Raw genomic sequence first — 18,848 nt, forward strand, 5'->3', positions numbered from 1 at the left:
GAAAGCTGTATCTCTGTTGCAGATCCGCCTATAGTTAGAATGAAACCCAATAACATCACCGTGAACGAGACCGAGGATTTTCTAATATTTTGCGACTACGAAGCTAATCCAGCTACATTGTCCAATGTAATATGGTAAGTGTCCTTTCAATCTACCGAAATCGATTACCAGAACAGAGCACAAGCCACGAACACTCTGAACCGTATTTCTAGTATGTACCACTCAGAAACAATCGATACGAAAATAAAAAAAAAAACGGGAAATTGAGTGTTTTAGATTACAATATGAAAATATTGACTGTTTTAAATTCATCGCGTGACGCCTCGAAACAATCACGCGTCGATAAAGTACTTAAAAGGAAACAATGAAAGTTCACGGAATAAATTAATTTTCACATAAAAACCGATGTGACATTTTTTACGTAATTCTACTCACCGGTGTATGACACAAAAGATATATAAATATAAATATGGATTTTGCAATTTCAATATCTTTATCACCCTTGTACACGACTCTGTACGTTGAGTAACCAAGCTGGAAACCACTCATTAAAACGAATACCTTATACGGTACATAATAATATCGCATTACGTCGATAAAACATCTTTATCGAGGTAGACTAATTGCAAGTTCAATCCAATCTGCAACATTCGAGGTTTAATTCCCCGTTACTTCCGTCCTATTTTACAACGCAGCTAATCGCGGTTGGTCGAAAGACTCGTAATGCTGTATGTGTGATCGATAAATTCTATCACCAGTTTTGCAGAAAAGTGAGATAGAATTCGAAGTAACTGTTCGTACTTCGATACCTTCTAACGCTTTTTAGGATAACTATCGGTTAGCTGCTGCGGAACGAATTAGTATTTACTAGCCACCGGAGAGCGCCGAGAATAAAAGTTTTCAACGGAAACGAAGAACAAAAATGTCGTTGCGATAAAAAAATACTTTTTTTCGATAAATCGATTTATCGTGTTTGATCGTTGGTTTATCGTGCGCGGTAAAATAATTGCTAGATTGAAATTACAGACAGATAGAACTGAATAATAATTACGTTGTTCGCACGGTGTTTCGAACGTGTAGGAATAAGAACATGATTTCGAGTTTACAGTTTGCATTTTGTTTTACTTTTACCACGATACATAATTCTACAATAATAATTTATACAGAAATAAGTGAAAATTTGAAGTTTGCTATTAAGTCTGTATTCGTAAAATGTAAAGGGAAACTTTGAAAAATCTTTCAACGAAGTATTAAAAGTGTGGCTACTATTTTCTCTTTAAACGACAACTTCATAAACCGTGTATAATGTGGACAGTATCGAAGCAACTGTCGTTCTAAAAGATTACAAACTTGTAATAAATATCTGAATTGGTGCTATTACTCGGTTCGTATACCGTACTGTTTACGAGAAAAAATTGTTACAGGTCACAAAATAACGTAATCGTAAAACGGTTTATCGACCGTATACCGATATTGGAATTCAAAAGGTTAATACACCGTATAAAACAAGAATATATAACTTTTATTCGGTAATGTTGCTCTCCGATATACCCAAAATTTCTAAGAGAGCGATTTATAACGATTCGTCCTGAATATTATAATAAACGTTCGACGATGTTTTTGTTCTCCTTCAAATACGTTACCAAGCGCTAAACTGCAATGGATACCTATATTTTTGTCTATTTACGTCCAAATTGCAAACGTAAGTGATAAAACGGGTCCTCGAAAATTGAAAATTGTAATTCCGCAAACGAGTGAACTAGTTTTATAGTCTCGTAAACTTCAAATATCTCGCGGAGATAAACTGTATTTTGGAAGAGACAGAGATCATAAAGTGACTCAATTATTATTAGTTTCACAAACGACGAAAGGAAATGAGGGGTTGCAGTGGAAACTGTGAGCAGCAGAAGCTTTGGGAAAGCGATCATTTTGTTAACTTTTCGGCGACAGTCGCGAGGTCTGGATTAAATCTGATTGTTCGTACTTTATGGGTCATTGGTGACCCATTCGTTAAACCGTTTCACTTGAAAAAAGAGCCATGTGTTTCCATTGAAGTTCGAGTCACATCACTCCCTTAACCCAACCATACTTTTACCACTAGAGCAGTGTTTCTCAAACTTTTCTAACCGTGACTCACTTACAGGAAACAGATCACTGGCTAGCGAATATCGCGAATTTGAACGAAACTTTCCAAAAGTATTCACTTGTCCAAGAAATACAATTGGTCCAACCGCAACATCGTGATTCGTTGCTATAATTTTTCGTATTTATCGGAGAAAATTCTTTAACTGTATGAAAAATAAATAAAGTGACTCTTCAGAAAGATATCTTTATAAGAGGATTTTTTTTCCTTACACCATGGCCATACACATTTTGTTTGTACCTAATACATAACACTTACATTACAAAAGGTGTTGAGAAATATTTAAAACGAACGTGCATTGTTCTTTGAGCTTTGCAGATGACTAGCAAAAAAATATTCGAGTTTTATTTTTTTAAATATCTTTTCAAATAACACATTCTGTTAGCAATTTATACCGTAACAACCATTAGGGAAAAAGAGTTTCAATTTGTACGATTTCTCGATGAAAAGCTTCCCAATACTCTTATACATGTTACAAATGCGATTAAATGCATAGAAAACTAGAAACGCACTATACAATTTCACAATCCCGAAAATATTCTAGGTGCGTTCCATATGCATTCGAAGTAACGATAAATATAGCGTGAACTGTTAATAAATATTCAGAACATATTTCCAATGCATATGCAGGAATTACAAAAAATATTGTATATCGTTTCACACGATCGGTAGTTTGTTTTCATTTTGTGCAAGTTTCATTAACAGTATACACTTCACGTTAACAGAATTCCTGTTCTTTTTTATTTCTGTGACTACTTTTAATCGGAATTCGTATCTTCTCAGAGTTCGAAACCAATTGTGATCATCGTTTTATAAAAATTACATCGTACGTTGAAGTTTATTTAAATAATTACCGATACCACTGTTTCTTTAATATCTCCTTATCGATGTAAGTGGCATGAAATGATACCACCAATACTCATATCGGAGAAACTTGAATAGCAAGGATTTAAAGTATCCGCGTACATCACTCAACAGCAGCACTCGAAATGTCCGAATAAAAAGGCGTGAATCTATCGGGATGATTTATTATATATTTCTGTAGCCCGCTCTAAAAACCATATTTCACGCTGATGCATATAACGGCGCATGCGAGAATTCGATCCCCGGCGTCAGCGTCGCGAGAAAATATTTCGTTGAAAAAATTACGAAACACGCTCCGATAAAAACAAACCAACACGATCACATTTGAAATTAATAGAGACCTACGCGTCACAATATTTTTCGACGGATCCCCTTAATACCGTTTTAATTGAAGGAAATAATTACTTTAAAAAAAAAAAACAATATTTTCTGAGATAGTAACTAAAGCATCAATTTGTGTGGACACTTTAAAAAACGAAAGCAGTCCGGATAGAAAATATATACTGCGAAATAAAAATTGCGTAAAGTGTCGGATAGAAAAATAGTAAAAGTATAAAATTTGGTCAGTTTTTGTGAGCGAGTACAAGGAATTTGCAAACGTGCAAGAAATTCTGTCATTTGTGTGTCGTTTATTAACTTTGATATGAAATTCTGATCGTTTCGAAGTCCGAATTAAATTCAATGTTCTTCGAACATCAACCTTTATAAAAGTTTCCCAATCGTTTTCGAATTTTCTAGATTTTAATGGAACTTACGTAAAATATCATTCTTAGAAAAATATTTGACACGTATTATTTTTATCTACTATTATCCATATCTAGGGGATGAAATCAGCTCTGAAAGCTGGAAGAGAAAAACACATTTACCTCGATATTTCGAAAATGAGTTGACCCAGAAAAAAGTTGTTTCAACAAAAATTGCATACTCTTGAATAATAAATTTAAGCTTCCCGACAATTTTGTAAAACATCAATTTGTTTGTATATGTATATATATTTAGTGAACATGTTTGTCCATTACTCTTTATTTCTACTTGCATTTGTTTGTAAAAATTGAGGGTGATGTGGTATTATCTGTTTTGATTGATTCCAACAAACTGAAGATAATAAGACAGCTAAAGCTTAGCTTGAAGAATTTTTAATATCTCCTTTGATACGAACGGGGGTACGTTTAAGTAAAATCTTTTAATCCTTGAAATTATTAAAACATGAATATTCGGCTACGGGTTTTAGGATCGTCTTACACAGGACAATACTTAAAAGGTATAAACTTAAATGGTTTGTAAAAGTTTATTGCAAGGAAGAATAATCTTAATAACGGTCAAAATAAAATCACAGCTTGAAAATTATTCAATTTTTAAACTTGTAAGTTTAGACAAAATATTATGATTGCATCTTGCATATTATGCATTTCTGTATATTCCTTTTACCATTCACAAATCTTATATTTGATACTTCTAATATTATTATAATTATTATTGTATACAATTAATGTAACAATTTTAATTGTTAGATAACTGTATACCTATGATTAATTAACATTTTTTATGTACAAACAATATAAAACACAATGTAAGTAAATACATTGATGTTGATTTTAAATAATGTCAAAGAAATGATTCAATGTACAATAAAATGTTGAATTACGTGCTATATGTTTATTTGGTTTGATTGCTTAGGTTACGAGACGAAAAAGAATTAGTTTTAAACGAGGATCATTACGATGGTGGTACCACGGAGCAAACAGCCCTTACTGTGAAAAATGCAACACCTACCGACACGGGCTTTTACAGATGCATTCTAAATAATAGTGTTGGTTTATCCGACTCAGAGGACATCGTTGAAGTCTCCGTGTTATGTAAGTACTTGATAATTAATGGAGATCTAGCGTCTTTATTACTGTTGCATAACTCACTTGATAAACTTTCTCCGTTGATTAATATAAAACGTTGTGTATCAGAACCAAAATATTCAATATTCTAATATCTTTCATTCTTCTTCCATCTTACTATTTTTATTTCTCATTAATTTTCCATTTACCGAATATCGAAATTTTGAAAAAAGTACAGAGAAGATTCGATTAAAAATTTCTCTATAAAAATGCTGCATTGAAAATGCTTCGTTAAGTCTCGATTTATATCTTATTTTGGTAACGTAGACCCAAGTTAGTCAATGTTAGTCAATTTCAAAGTTACTTGAAAATTTAAAGTATTTTTCCCATTTTCTCTTCCGTCGGGCGATATTTTAATAAACACAAACCTTGTTTTTTTTGTATTTAAAAAATAGTGGTTAAAAGCTGTCCGAGGCAATTAATACAGCTATAAATTAGTTTCTTTGTAACCACCACGAATCGCTAGCAAAATTGAAATCTAAATCGACCTCGTTGAATCGATAAACTCCGTCGGTGAGGAGTCCTTATAGAGTCCCGTACAGCATGTGGCTATTAGCAACATTGGACATCAAAGGATTAATTACAGACACATAGACGACGACCCTATCAAAACGACAAATATTCAATAAAAAAATACAAATATTAGAATTTATCTAGAGAATATTTCTAAATATATAAGAAAACTTTAACTTTAACTCGTATAAATTCTAACAAATTTTATCCTTACATTTTCTATACCTTGTTTTCTATTTATTCGTATTTAAATTTAAAATTATTATTATTTCTACCCAAAAATGACTTTGCTACTTTACGATCGAAACGTCGTTAATATAAATTAATTTTTCAGGTGTACAACTTTTAAAAACCAATAATTAATAAACATTTTCTACAAATCGTATCGTTCTATATTATTTAATACAAGTATAATGACACCATTGAACAATTTCCAAGAAATAGTAAAATCTTGTGAAATTTTGATTTATTATTATATAATAATCTGTTTGAAAATAATCTGTAACGAATAAATTCCGATATTCATTTTCCAAGTTTTAACCAAAGAAAGAAGAAGAGGAAGAAGAAGAATGCAAAATAACGGGAGGATTTATCAAAACGAAACGGTTCGTTCTCCTCGCGGAAGCGTTAATGTATCATCGTGGATTAAACGAGCTTCTCTCGGTTGGTTATTGGTTTAGTGGGTCAACCATTCCATTTTCCGGAAAGTTAACATCGCGTCACCGTAAGCTTGACGGCAATACAATGAAATTCTAATTGCAGCCTTAATACCGCTCGGGGGTGTTGTATTTCCTACAAATAATTCATGAAAGCGTGGTGGAGAATTCGAACGCAGAAAATTAGTTCGCCAGCCCTTACTTTTCTACCCCACGTTGTTGTTTTTCCTGCTCCTCGTTCCTGTGCAAACTCTGCGGACAGTGTCCGAATTCTTTTGTTTTGAACTTGCTGAAATCTTGATTACCTCGCGGATAAAAAATGTTCTAGCCAATCTGCTGATTGGATCCTTCTTGAAAGTTTCCTTCGAGTGCTTCGCTGGCCTCTATCTTCGGCTGTCGTTGTTTCGGTGTTTATCCAGGTAGAGGTAGCGTAAATGGACTCTTCTTTCGCGCGTCGAACGACCGGCTGGGAAAATACGTGTGTTTTATTTTGAATAATTTTACCACGAACATAAATCTTTATGCCTCGCTGTGTCTCGTAAAAGATACATGAGCTTTAAGACCGAGAAGAGGGAGAGAGAGAGAGAGAGAGAAAAAGGTAGAACGTTCTTTCTTGAATATGGATCAGTTCCATTCGAGTGAAAAATTATTTTTAATGTAGGCCAAGTGGAAAAAGTGAACCTCACAATTACGTGTTCAATGCCGTATTAAATTCTTCGCGTCGTTAACGATTGTTTATTAAATAGAAAATGATTTGTCCGTTGTCTCGAAATGGTATGAAATTAAACTTTCAGTCTCGGGAATATTGAGAAATTCTAACCATCGAAATAACCCTATAGGTAGCACAGAAAGGAGCTACCCTACTGTCTGGAATCGATTCTGTTCTCCTTGAAATGTACAGGGTGATTCACGTGAACTGACCAATTGAATCATTTTCAAAATTTGATGCACAACTGTTCGAATTAAAGATTCCGCAGAAAATATTTTCCGGTTAACGTCAAGACGCCAAGAATACTTTGCCAATTTTTAACTTTCTTTTATAAGAATGTTGAGTCAGCACTATCGGTTCACCGATAACGATTCACTTCAATTACATCAATTATTTAACGGTAGTTAAATACGAAGATTTCTATAATTCACTTCGTGATTTTCTATTTCATACAATTGTATTATTTACTATTCTATACGTATAGCGTTTCTTCTTATAAGAAGCGCTAAAACTCACGAGTTTCTTTATCTACCAAGTTCTACCAACGGAACCTCTTTTATCTGCTCGGTGAGAATATTACTCGAAACATATAAATGAAAAAAAAAAAAAACGCACCGAGCACGTAAACTTGTCGGCTTCCGTGGACCACGCCGTAAGATTTTTTATCCCTCCGTTTAATTTTTACATGCATTTAAAAGTATAATTATTAAAAAATAAATTCCGAAATGAATTCAACGCGGCGGCTTTTCCCGTCACTGATTAATTCAGCGGTGAAAAGGTTAAAACGCACTCTGCTTACTTTTAAAATACAGAAAGTTCACCTGCTGACCGATACATCTCCCGGTGAAAAAAAATTGTTCACCGTGTGGATAAAGGTCGCGCGTCTCGATACGGATCGAAAAACAAGTTACCAGAGCAACCAGAATTTTTTAACGACGAATCGATTCGTTCGCGTACGATTCGGTGGCGACGCGTGTTACCGTGCATCGTTCGGAAAAATCGTGGAAAAAATGGCGGCACGTTCGTCCAACGACTCGATCGATTACTTTATGCTCGCGTTGTTCGTTTGTCCATAGATAAACCGGTGGTCGAAGTGATAATGGATCCGGAGGCGCCCGTGAACGAAGCAGACCGTTTGAATGTCTCTCTGACCTGCGAAGTTGTTTCTGGAAATCCAGCAAGCCTGACCGCCGTCCGATGGTATTTGGACGGGGACCTGCTGAAAGAACTTCCGGATTGCACGAGGAATAGCACCGCGACCACCACGACGACCGAGGAATCTTTAATTTTCTGCGATATCGATCCGAGCAAGTTGCTGCTGGAAGCAGTAGGACGTTCCTTTCACGGGAACTACTCTTGCGAGGGCAGAAACGACGCCGGCTGGGGACCACTTTCCCCGAGTGCGCCTGTTATAGTCCATTGTGAGCTCTTTTAATTTTTAATTCCTTGATCCAATCTTTTTTCCGCCCGCTACACGTCTAGAAACTTTTCAGTCCGTTGATCTAAATTATTTTGCTCCTGTAAGGATTCACAGGTGAGTATACACACCGAGTCTCGGCTAGCGTTTCGCGAACGTTACCCCGAACAGAGAACCGAAACTGGAGAAGAGCCCGTTGGAATATTCAATCGTTCTGGATTGCTAAAATAAATATCTCCACCCTCTGTAGATCATTTATCAACGAATCGTAATATCGGTAATCAGGTTCTTCGGATCACGCACCGAAACGCAACCGATCACCCTTTCCTCGGAACTGTCTTCTCGTTATCGAACAAACAACAAACTGTGCAGATCGATCGAGTTTTGAACCATCTGGTCGCGTTATCGAACCAGAAGACGAGGTTGTCGTTGTATCAGAACTGTAAAAATTACGATTTCCTTACTGTTGCAAACGATAGACAAACCTGGCCCGGCTTCGATCTCGTACGAACCTCGGCAGGTAATAAAGAAGCGAGCGTTGACCATCACGTGCTTCGTCCTGGACCCAGGACGACCAAAGGTAGTTGGCTTCAAATGGTTACGAGGCCTTCACAGACTTCCGGATGAAAACGATGCCACCCTTACCATCGAGTCGGTTAATTTGGAAACTGAAGCGAACTTTACTTGTCTCGCTTACAATGAAGCGGGCGACGGCGACCCGGCAACAACGTTTATCGACGTGTCTGGTGAGTTGTAAAGTTAGTTGAAAAAGTTTCTAATTCCCGGACGAATAAATCTGCGATACGTCTTCCGCGTGACGTTAACTTCGGGGACGTTTTCGATAGTTCCGTGAGTATATTAAATCGCTCCGAAGTCCGAGGATGACTTTCGATCGGGAAATTCTCGCGAACGAAACGATCGAAAACTTGGGATTGTAACGATAACAATTGTATCGGTCGTTGGAATCGTATCATCGTTTGAAAAAAAAAAACTTAACCACGCGCACTGTAAGTGATCGGAAAATGTTTCACGAGTGTAAGTAATTAGAAAATGTTTGAACATCTTTTCTAATCAAAAGGGTAACCGGCCCAAAGCGAAACGGTCCTGTGAGAAAAATTCTTCGCATCTCTGAGAAAGTTAGAGACACGCGATGTTTAATAAAACTCTTTTGTTCCGCTTGACGTGTCCTCCTAATTGCGTATACTCACCAGGGTGGCAAGCGCTTAAAGTATACACACAAATATCTCCCCTACATTTGAACTAACAGAACAGTAACACCAAAAGTTGCACAGAGGAGAGAACCACGGTCGTGGAAAGATCACCGTTTCTAAATTTTCAAACGTAACAGTTCCCTTAAACGGATACTCGGTCTTGATACTCGATCCAGAACGTCCCGTACGATTGCTCAAATCTTAATTCTAATATCTTAGAATCGATGTATGAAAATACTCAAATATTAAAAATCGAGAAACAGTGTCTTGAGAAAAGACTCTTCTCGATCTTCCTTACTTTACCCGGTTTAAGAATTTCATTGCAATATTCGTCATTTTTAAACACGATCGTTTGAATCCAATCTGAAACCTCCCGTAGAATTGTCCAAGTCCTAGAATATTAGAAATCAGAAAAGCAGAATATTAAAAATCAGAAAAGCAGAATATTGGAAATCAGAAAAGCAGAATATTAGAAATCAGAAAAGCAGAATATTAGAAATCAGAAAAGCAGAATATTGGAAATCAGAAAAGCAGAATATTAGAAATCAGGAAAGCAGAATATTGGAAATCAGAAATTAGTGTACCCATTGTAAAGATGTGAACGTGGTAAAAAATCATCTTTGTCGACACTGTCGACGAAACGGACGATTTCGAGACAACAAATTCCGAACAAAGACGTCCACGACCGTGGTGTTGTTCACGGATAGAAAATTTCGCGAGTTTCGCAACGTTCGCTACGTCCTTATCTGTTCGAACCGGCGGTAACAATGGCGTCGGTTTTGGAACGCGGTTGAACTTGTTCTTTGATTGTCAATAGCGGCGCCTGCGTTTATCAAGAAACTGAGCCCTTATCACGGCTACGTGTACAATTCACCGAACGTTAGTATCATGTGCTGGGTCGAGTGCGCGCCCATTTGCAATATTTCCTGGCTGAAGGGCGACATTCCTATGGATTTCTCGAAAACAAGCCGATACTACGTGTCGAACGTTTATCATCCGCCCGATCCACGAACGAACGACTTCGAGAGCATCCAGTCGACCCTGGTTTGGAACTTGACCGCCTGGTCGGGTGGTCAACTCGACAGATTCGAAGACAACGTGGAATTCACTTGCGAGAGCAGCAGCAACGGGATCGGTCCCGGGGTGAAGAGCAGCACTCACTTTCACGTGGAATGTAAGTCCTCTTGATTCTGAGCAGCACGGGGTTGCTTGAACGACAGACTGACTAATGAAGGGCTCTGGATCGTTTTACGCGTTCCATTAAATCGTCTACGTTCGAGTGCTCGCGAATTACGATATCCCCTGGATAACCGAAACGATTTTTCCGGGGTTAACCGAATCGAAATCACCCCCTACCGCTGTTTACGTCTACTCGGCTCGAGAGTAACTGAGAATCCCCGGAGACTCGCGTATAGTTCGAATATCGATCGATGACGAAACGAACATTTTTTTTCCACCTTTCTTCGTAATCTGACGAGAGCGTCGTCGATAAATCGCTGAGATTCTCCCGGTAAAAACGAGCCCAAACACGACCACCTTCGGAACAGTTTTTAATACGGTCGAGTGAACTTTTTCGAAAATTAGTCGAACAACGTGCGAATAATTGTAAATCGAAATTGGTATCGTGTTTTCGGATTCATTTTTATCGGGAAAGTGTCGCGAAGATATTTGTAATACTTTCCCGGGGATGTAACGAGGTGTATAATAATTTCAATGATCGTTGACGAGTGATTTTATCGGTATCTGGGAAAGGATCGTTTCCTGGGAACGAAAAATCGAAACTTCTCGAGATAATTGAAATAGCGAGGTTTAATTATCCGTAGAGTGGATACTGCATTACGTACGAGTTTAATATTTGGAATTTCGATCGACGTAAAAATGATCTCGTTCGATCTCTTCGCGCTCGTATCTATAGGCACAACGAGCTATTACTTCGTCTCTTTTTTGTTTTCGATACGCATCGGTTGAAAAATGTTAATAAAAGTACAACGACAACAAAAATGAAGCCCGCTCTTTGTAACTCTTCGACGATTGCATTGAAAAATCGACTCTGCGCATGATTATGCAAGCAACGTACCACCAACCGTAGGGAATAATCCATGAAAAGAAAGCACGCGGTTGATATTGCAGTAACGGTATAAATTGTTCGAAATCGATGTTTATGGAAAACAATACAATGGGCACGAAGAGTTTAATTATTTTCCAAGCACTCGTGGTATTGGAAACAAAGCCGGTACCGAACATTAAAATTCTTTTGAAAAAAAAAAAGAATCGATTTTTAATTAGTACTCTTTGCGCGTTCTTTTTCATTTTTTTTTTTTTTTCATTTCACTTAAATTACTTTTCCCGATACGTAAAACAATCGACGTTCCATTACATGTACGTTTAAGCCTCTCTTCGGACCGTGGATGCTCCACGGTAATTTCCTCCACCAATTTTTAATCAATTTTAATCCGTTCGTAAATCTCCTCGAACAAATATGCAAACGACAGGTTACGGCCACTTTAGATGGTAAATTTTTCTCGAAAGTTCCCCCGGAAAATATGACGATCTCGAAGAAAATAGTAAACGTCACCGTCGACACGATACCGGAAACGGTGAACTGCAACGCGAAGGCACATCCGGAGCCCACGTTCCGTTGGTTTCGAGAAGGGTCCACGGACATCATCGTCGAAGGTCGTGTTCTCGATTTAAAAGTACCGGTACCACGACGTAGCAGCGGAACTTACTACTGCGAGGCATCGAACCGCCACGGAAGCAGGAACATTTCCATGGTCATGAATGTTCAATGTAAGTAAAGAAACATTTCCCGCCAAAAAGACTCCGAGTCGTTTCGAGCGTTGCTCAAATATCGAGAAACAAATGTAAATCTTCTAAAGCGGAATATTTCGTGGGTAGGAGAGCGATCTTTTCGACGAGAAGAAACGTTTCGTTGATAAATAGAGCATTATCCAAAACCGAATCATTTTCAACGGTCGTTTCCCTTTATCTCCGTTAACGACGTTGTTCCTTCCCGGATGCAATTAATAAGGGTATGGTTCTTAATTAGGGTTTAATTACTTTGACATGTTTAAAGGGAATAATCAGTCGGAAGAGTGGCTCCTAACCTTCTCGAGGTCGTAGCACACTTTCTTTTTTATAAAAGTGTCAAGTATTAACAGGGTTTAATTACTTTGACATGTTTCAAGAGAATAATCAGTCGGAAGAGTGGCTTCCAACCTTCTCGAGGTCGTAGCATATTTTTTTATTTTTCTTTTTTTTTTCTGAAAGTGTCGAATATTAATACTCGAAGGAACATTCTAGCCTCGTTGAAAAAGATCGCTCGATATTTGCTTCGGATAGGATGGTCGCGAGGAAACATAATTTCAAAATTAAAATTCATATTTACACCGTCATACGTACAAAGAAACGACCCGATATTAATTTCACGAACGTAAAAATTAACAACGAAAGAAATATTCGCGACGAACTTTCGCCCGGGTTACGGAACAGCGATTACGAATTACGAATTTAAAATTCTCTCCACTAGGAATAACGCGTTATAATTTTCATGGAGGCATTTTAATACATAGAATAAACTTTGCATTTATACTGCCAGCAGAAATTACGTTCCCATAATTCTCTTAATTCTTTCCACTATGACTCTATGCATACCATTATCCCTCGTTACTCGGCCACTTCCAGCTAACGTGTTACACATTGTAATTTTTCATCGGGTTATTAGTTTCAAATTTAATTTCACTGTACAAATGAAACCGATCTTGGAATTTCAATATTCGTTCGCGAAGAATATTCGGTCCGCGGAACAGTGATACAAACACGGTTTCGATACAGTTCGATTATAAAACTATCAAAGATCGTTCATTTTCTTACCCATTTACGAGCAACTTGTAAATCGTTCGATTATCAAGATTCCAAAAGTACGATACTAAAAAGACACGGTGAACTCTCTCCGTGATGATTCCGAGTACAAGTCACAGTTTCGTGAATCGAATTTCAATTTCATGATTAAATGTCCCAATGTTGCAATGTTCGGGTGACGCGGGTCACATTCGTCTAGAATCAACGAAACTCGAACATTTTCATTTTCACAGTTAAGCCCGAATGTCACGTGGAAAAGGAACGAATAGACGGCGAGGATTACGTGGTGTGCTCCGCGATAGCTAATCCAAAGGAGAACGATTTCGTTTGGTCTTTGAAGAGTGACAACGACACGTTGGAACAGATTGCCGTGATGCGAAATGGAAAAAGCTACATTCGACTCGATACTTCGGTAACAAATTTTCGGACATACGTTTGCGTTGCGAACAACTCGATTGGCTATTCCAGTCCCTGTGAGCGCGATGTTCCAGGTACGTTTGAAAAGAAATAATATTCACCATCTTTCGATTATGTAATTCGACCGTGTTTAAATAATCTAATCGGGACATTGAGAGCGACGGACACGTTACGTTATCTCCTAAGAAGCTGAAAAGAATTCGTCGTCGGTTAGGGTAGCTTAATCGATCGATATCCAGGCCGTTTCAGGGATTCAATCCGCCGATTCCTCTCCTCCGCGGAAAAAGAACAGAAAACGACAAAGAAAACTAACAGTCGGAATATCGGTTAGACATTGAACCCAATTAAAACTTCGGATTGTTCTATTTCTCCCCGAAGGGAAAACTAGGGTAATATATTAAAGCGTGAAATTTTTAAAAATACCTTGATAAATTTTACCAGATGACTAGTAATATCAATACTGGTATACTTTTCGATGAATAACGATTAAAAAATAGATAAAATGGAACAAGCGACGTTACAGTGTAATATCCGACCGTAAAAAATTTCCTTGTACATTTATCACAGTTTTATCTTCTTTGCGTACTTGCTGTTACGTCTTATTATATTTTGATACTTTTATCACTGGTATCGTTGTTGGTCCATTTATTATACTTGTATATTATTTCAAGTGCACGTTAAACAAGATTTTGATCATTTATTAGACTCGAGTGTCGTTGTAATAATGCGAACGAAGTATATTACGTCCGTGGACCGATTTCAAAACTTACGATTTAATCATGGAAGAAATTTCGCTTCTTAGCGGTGCAAATTTTTACGTTAAACGAATTCCGTCGGTGTACTCGTTCCTCGTCGTTTGATATTACATTCCCCTCGTAATTCTCGTATCACATCATCTGGCTATAACTCGCGTGTAACGTAGATTATCCGAATACAAGAGTCTGAAAGCGTGAGATTAAGGAAACCAAAACTCTCGGAAAGCAGCTTGGAGGTGTTCCCGGAATATACAGTAGCAAAAGTTTCCTTTCATGTTGCGCGCTCCAAGAAAAGTAAAACGAATTTGTGAATGTTATCGAGGAACGAAAAACTTTCAAAAATTGCCAGTATTTGCTAATATTTTATTCTTCGCTATAATTTATGCAGTATTTCCTTTCCATCGTTCTCGTTAAATATACGCGAGGATTCTGTGCAAAAATTATCGATGCAATATCAATATGAACAAGGACAATATAATAATGAGTATATAACTATAGTAATAATTTTGAAAAATTATTTATCATTCAATTATTATAATCCCACTGTACAAGAATTTTTACGATCGAATCGATTACAAATAGAAAAATTATTCGAATAAAAGGAATTAGGTATGAATTTGTAACTAACGATGCTTACCAAAATGTTGTGTATTATATACCACATTTAGTATTAAGGATTTGTCTAGTAAGTTTAATACGACTAAACGAAAAACTTGAGAGTTAATGTACCTATTTTGCATAGAATTCCGTTTCACTGAAGAAACGAATGAAAAACAAGTATTAACATTTCAACCGGAATCTAATTTTTTGAGCTACTTTGCAGTTTCATCGATCGAAAGTATGAATATCTCGAGTTATTAGGATCTTTTGTAACGAGTTATTAACTTTTATACGCATTTTACGTAGAATTGTAGATTAAAATTAGTGTTGGAAAGTTTTAAAGTTAGACACTTGAAATAACACCAACTGAAATTACTGAAATAAAATTTCAGTTTACAGTGCAGAAACATTTCATTTAAATCGTCCTTTGTTTGACGCGCAAACATATTTCCGAGTAAAAACACTTTCTAAAATTGCAAAAAGTAAAATTACTATTTTGTCGGACTCGGTGAATTTTCGTAGATGAATATTTCACGCTTTTAGAAAGTCTCAGTCTTATAATTTCGGTGGGAAGTAATTAGTGCAGGTAATTAATTCTCTCAATTAGAATGCTGTTTGAACTTAATATCCTTCTCGAGTAAAAGTTAATCATTCGGAACGTTGCACTTTGCACGTCATTATGAATAAAATTTTAAACACAATTCTTCGTGTTCCAGAATTTTGTACCGAAGCAATTTCGAAATCGAACTTAATTTTGCCTGCTCTATAATCGTAGATTAAAGAAGTTAAAGTGAAACATACTCTTGTTTATCGGATCAAGGATTCAACTTAACCAATGCAATTGAAGTTCGTAAATTAGATTTTCCTTCGATGATCGAAATTTGTATCAAATTTGGAACATCAATTTATTCGGCTGAACTCGATTCATCGTCGATTTGCATTTCTCATTTATTTTAAACGTTAAATCAGTAATAAAATAATTAATTTCTCGTCGCATTTATTAGATTACGAGGATGATACGAATTTTCGTCAAATACAAAGATACTTAAAGTCCTTTTAATTGAAATTCGTATTTCATTCGTTAATACTATGTAGATGTTATGTAAATGTTAAATAGAACAAGGATCGTGGCAATGGAAAAGTTATACTTTTATTAGAGTTTTATGTAGATACCTAGTAACGTGAATTTTAAACAACTTTAATAACAAACACAAAGCTTTGACGAAGTGAAGCTAAATCTAAATGGGTATTTTCAACGATGCACTGTCATTTACATATTTCTAACCAATATAATCGACTTTCAATTCGGTCACAGTTTTCAATCAAACAGAACTTTCGATACGTTTACGAGTATAGCACATGAAAACTTATAATACATCAAATGAGAATTCTATAATGCATAGATAACAACTCAAGAAACAATTCAAGAAACGTTATTTTATTTAAATTCATATTACACATAATATTTCAAGTGTAACGTTTTCTATATAAGTAGACTGTAATCGTTCAATAGTTAAACTAAATTTGGTACAAACCTACAATAAAATTAACTAATTATTCTCCTTGATATCAAAATAATTACACAAATAATTATCACCATTATACGACTACGTTCGATATAATTCTTACACGCTTCTTTTCGTAAATTAAATAAAAAGGAAAGGAAAATGAAATATATTGCATAAATTTTCGTACCGTAATTTGACCTCTTATTAATTTTTTCGGTTACACCGTGATATTGGACAAATGTGAAACGTTTATCTCGATATGACGCTTCGGGAGAAAGAAAAGAGCACGTATAAATCACATAGACAAAATAATTCAAAATCTCTCTAGTGGGACGTTTACCCTCCAACTCCTTAAGTATTATCATTTCTTCCCTGGAAAATGAAACTATCCTCGAGAGAATATGAATAACCGACCGATTAAATAAATCCTGTCTAAACATTGTCCGAGGATGTTATTAAAATTTTCATAGAAATAGCTTCGGTGTACCTTGTAATTTAGTACATCGACGAGATATGACGAAGTCTCGTTGCAGAAAATACTGAGGAAACCTAGGCATCTGAAACGTTGAACGTAGCATCGTAATTACACGCAACTTGTCATATAATGCTGGCATTTAATAGGCAGAAGGTTTTTTATACAACTAACCGAAATACGTAACAAACGTGCTAAATTCTTTGTTCCTTCTTAGCTCACCATGGACATAGAAGTAAGTTTTTCCCTAATTATTATGTTGAATATAATAAACGAATTTTGACGAAGCAAAAAATTTAGCTGTGCACTTTTGAGTGCTGATAAGCAATCCTACACATTGTACTCTATTTATGCTATGTAAAATATCTAACAGAGAATGAGAGAATTTTCGTATGAAATAATCGAAAGTAATCACGTAATACTCTGTAATAGTATTTAATAAAACGATTACGTTAACAACTAACCAAACACCATGGTCTTCGCGAAGGACTACCTCCATACACGCATGTTTGAAATATTCCGGGAAACTTCGATGCATCTTCAATGCATCGATGCATGGTTATCTACCAATTACATCATAAAATAAACTTCAACCGTTTTCCAATAACATGAAAGAAATTAGAATAATTCTTAAGATTTATTTAAAATTTATACAATATCGTTCGTAAACTTTGAAACTATACGAGAAACTAGTTACCAACTAACTATTGTATCGAATTAAATATTTCGAACATTTTCTATTACAGTATTTTAATACGCTCGAATTTCTCAAATATTTCTAATGTTTCTTCTACTCTTGTAATCATAAAATTTGTGCCTCAAACTCATCTAGTATTTTCAGTTATATTTTTCGATAAATTTGGAAATTTTCTTCCAATTGTTAAGATCTGGTAATCGGTCACAAATTTAATGAATTATTCATTACAGAAATATTTGAATAAATCGAGTAAGAAGTTAGTTTCGATTTTTTTATCGACGTAACGAAGCAAGATTCTCCCAAATATAAAGTATTAAATTAATCTTATTCAATCGATATTTGTTTCAGGTCATATTCCTTGGTGGCACCAATTGGAAGGAAATCTCCTTCTGATCGTCATCGTGACTGCGGTTGTTCTCATACTTGTGATAATAATCATCTGCGTAGTGATCTTCATCGTTTGCCGACGCAAACGTACTCAGATGAAATGTAAGTTACATTCTATTCCATACACTGTGATTTCTCATTGTGATCTGCTACTCACAACGATTCGCATGACGTAGGCTATCCAATGGACTTTCTTCAATATTGTGATGACGTCACAGAGATTAAAAAATATTACGAAAATTAAATGATACTGTTATGGCTCTGAAAACTAACGAAATTATACATTGAAAGGAAAATAAGGAAAGGTAGCCTGAAGCGCTCGTAATTGTCCATTGTTAAATAATTGAAGTTCGAGAGGTGTTAATATTTAACAACCGCATTGTGTTATTTCTTGCTGCTGCTTTTTGAACGAACTTGCAATTATTCAATACCGCGTAATAAATTATTCGCTTAGCTCACTTGCGGTTTGTTTAAAACGTACATGCTTAGTTAATTGGAACATCGAACCGATTAAATTCTTGAAGAAGTCCAAATTAAAATTAAAACGGTCGTGTTGTCCTAAATGAATACTTCACACACATTAAACACAACATCGACATTATTTACTTTCACGATGACGCTTTACGATAAATACGCATTATTTGAACAATCTGGTAATCGCGTTAACAGAGAGAACCCGGAGTCATTTACTACGTAATTTTCATCTAGAAGTTAGACAATCGATCAATACATACATTACTAAATTAGAT

The 18,848-nt window shown here is 36.0% G+C and overlaps 1 protein-coding gene across 11 annotated transcripts in view; it reads left to right on the forward strand.

Annotated features, from left to right (window-relative positions):
• The window catches only part of LOC143146703 (hemicentin-1-like), a 382,634-nt gene that overhangs the window by 295,001 nt on the left and 68,785 nt on the right, over positions 1 to 18,848 (forward strand). For all 11 annotated transcript variants that reach the window (XR_012992051.1, XR_012992055.1, XR_012992054.1 and 8 more), the window contains 8 exons: positions 23 to 134; positions 4,685 to 4,863; positions 7,851 to 8,195; positions 8,671 to 8,937; positions 10,220 to 10,576; positions 11,932 to 12,192; positions 13,497 to 13,754; positions 18,061 to 18,201. Coding sequence is in view for 6 of the 11 variants with exons in the window: in XM_076311234.1 (XP_076167349.1) it covers positions 23 to 134; positions 4,685 to 4,863; positions 7,851 to 8,195; positions 8,671 to 8,937; positions 10,220 to 10,576; positions 11,932 to 12,192; positions 13,497 to 13,754; positions 18,061 to 18,201 (1,920 nt within the window). In the remaining 5 variants the exon portion in view is untranslated. The remainder of the gene's footprint in view (positions 1 to 22; positions 135 to 4,684; positions 4,864 to 7,850; positions 8,196 to 8,670; positions 8,938 to 10,219; positions 10,577 to 11,931; positions 12,193 to 13,496; positions 13,755 to 18,060; positions 18,202 to 18,848) is intronic.

The sequence above is a fragment of the Ptiloglossa arizonensis genome, chromosome 5 (genome assembly GCF_051014685.1).
Source record: "Ptiloglossa arizonensis isolate GNS036 chromosome 5, iyPtiAriz1_principal, whole genome shotgun sequence".
Taxonomy (NCBI): Eukaryota; Metazoa; Arthropoda; class Insecta; order Hymenoptera; family Colletidae; genus Ptiloglossa; species Ptiloglossa arizonensis.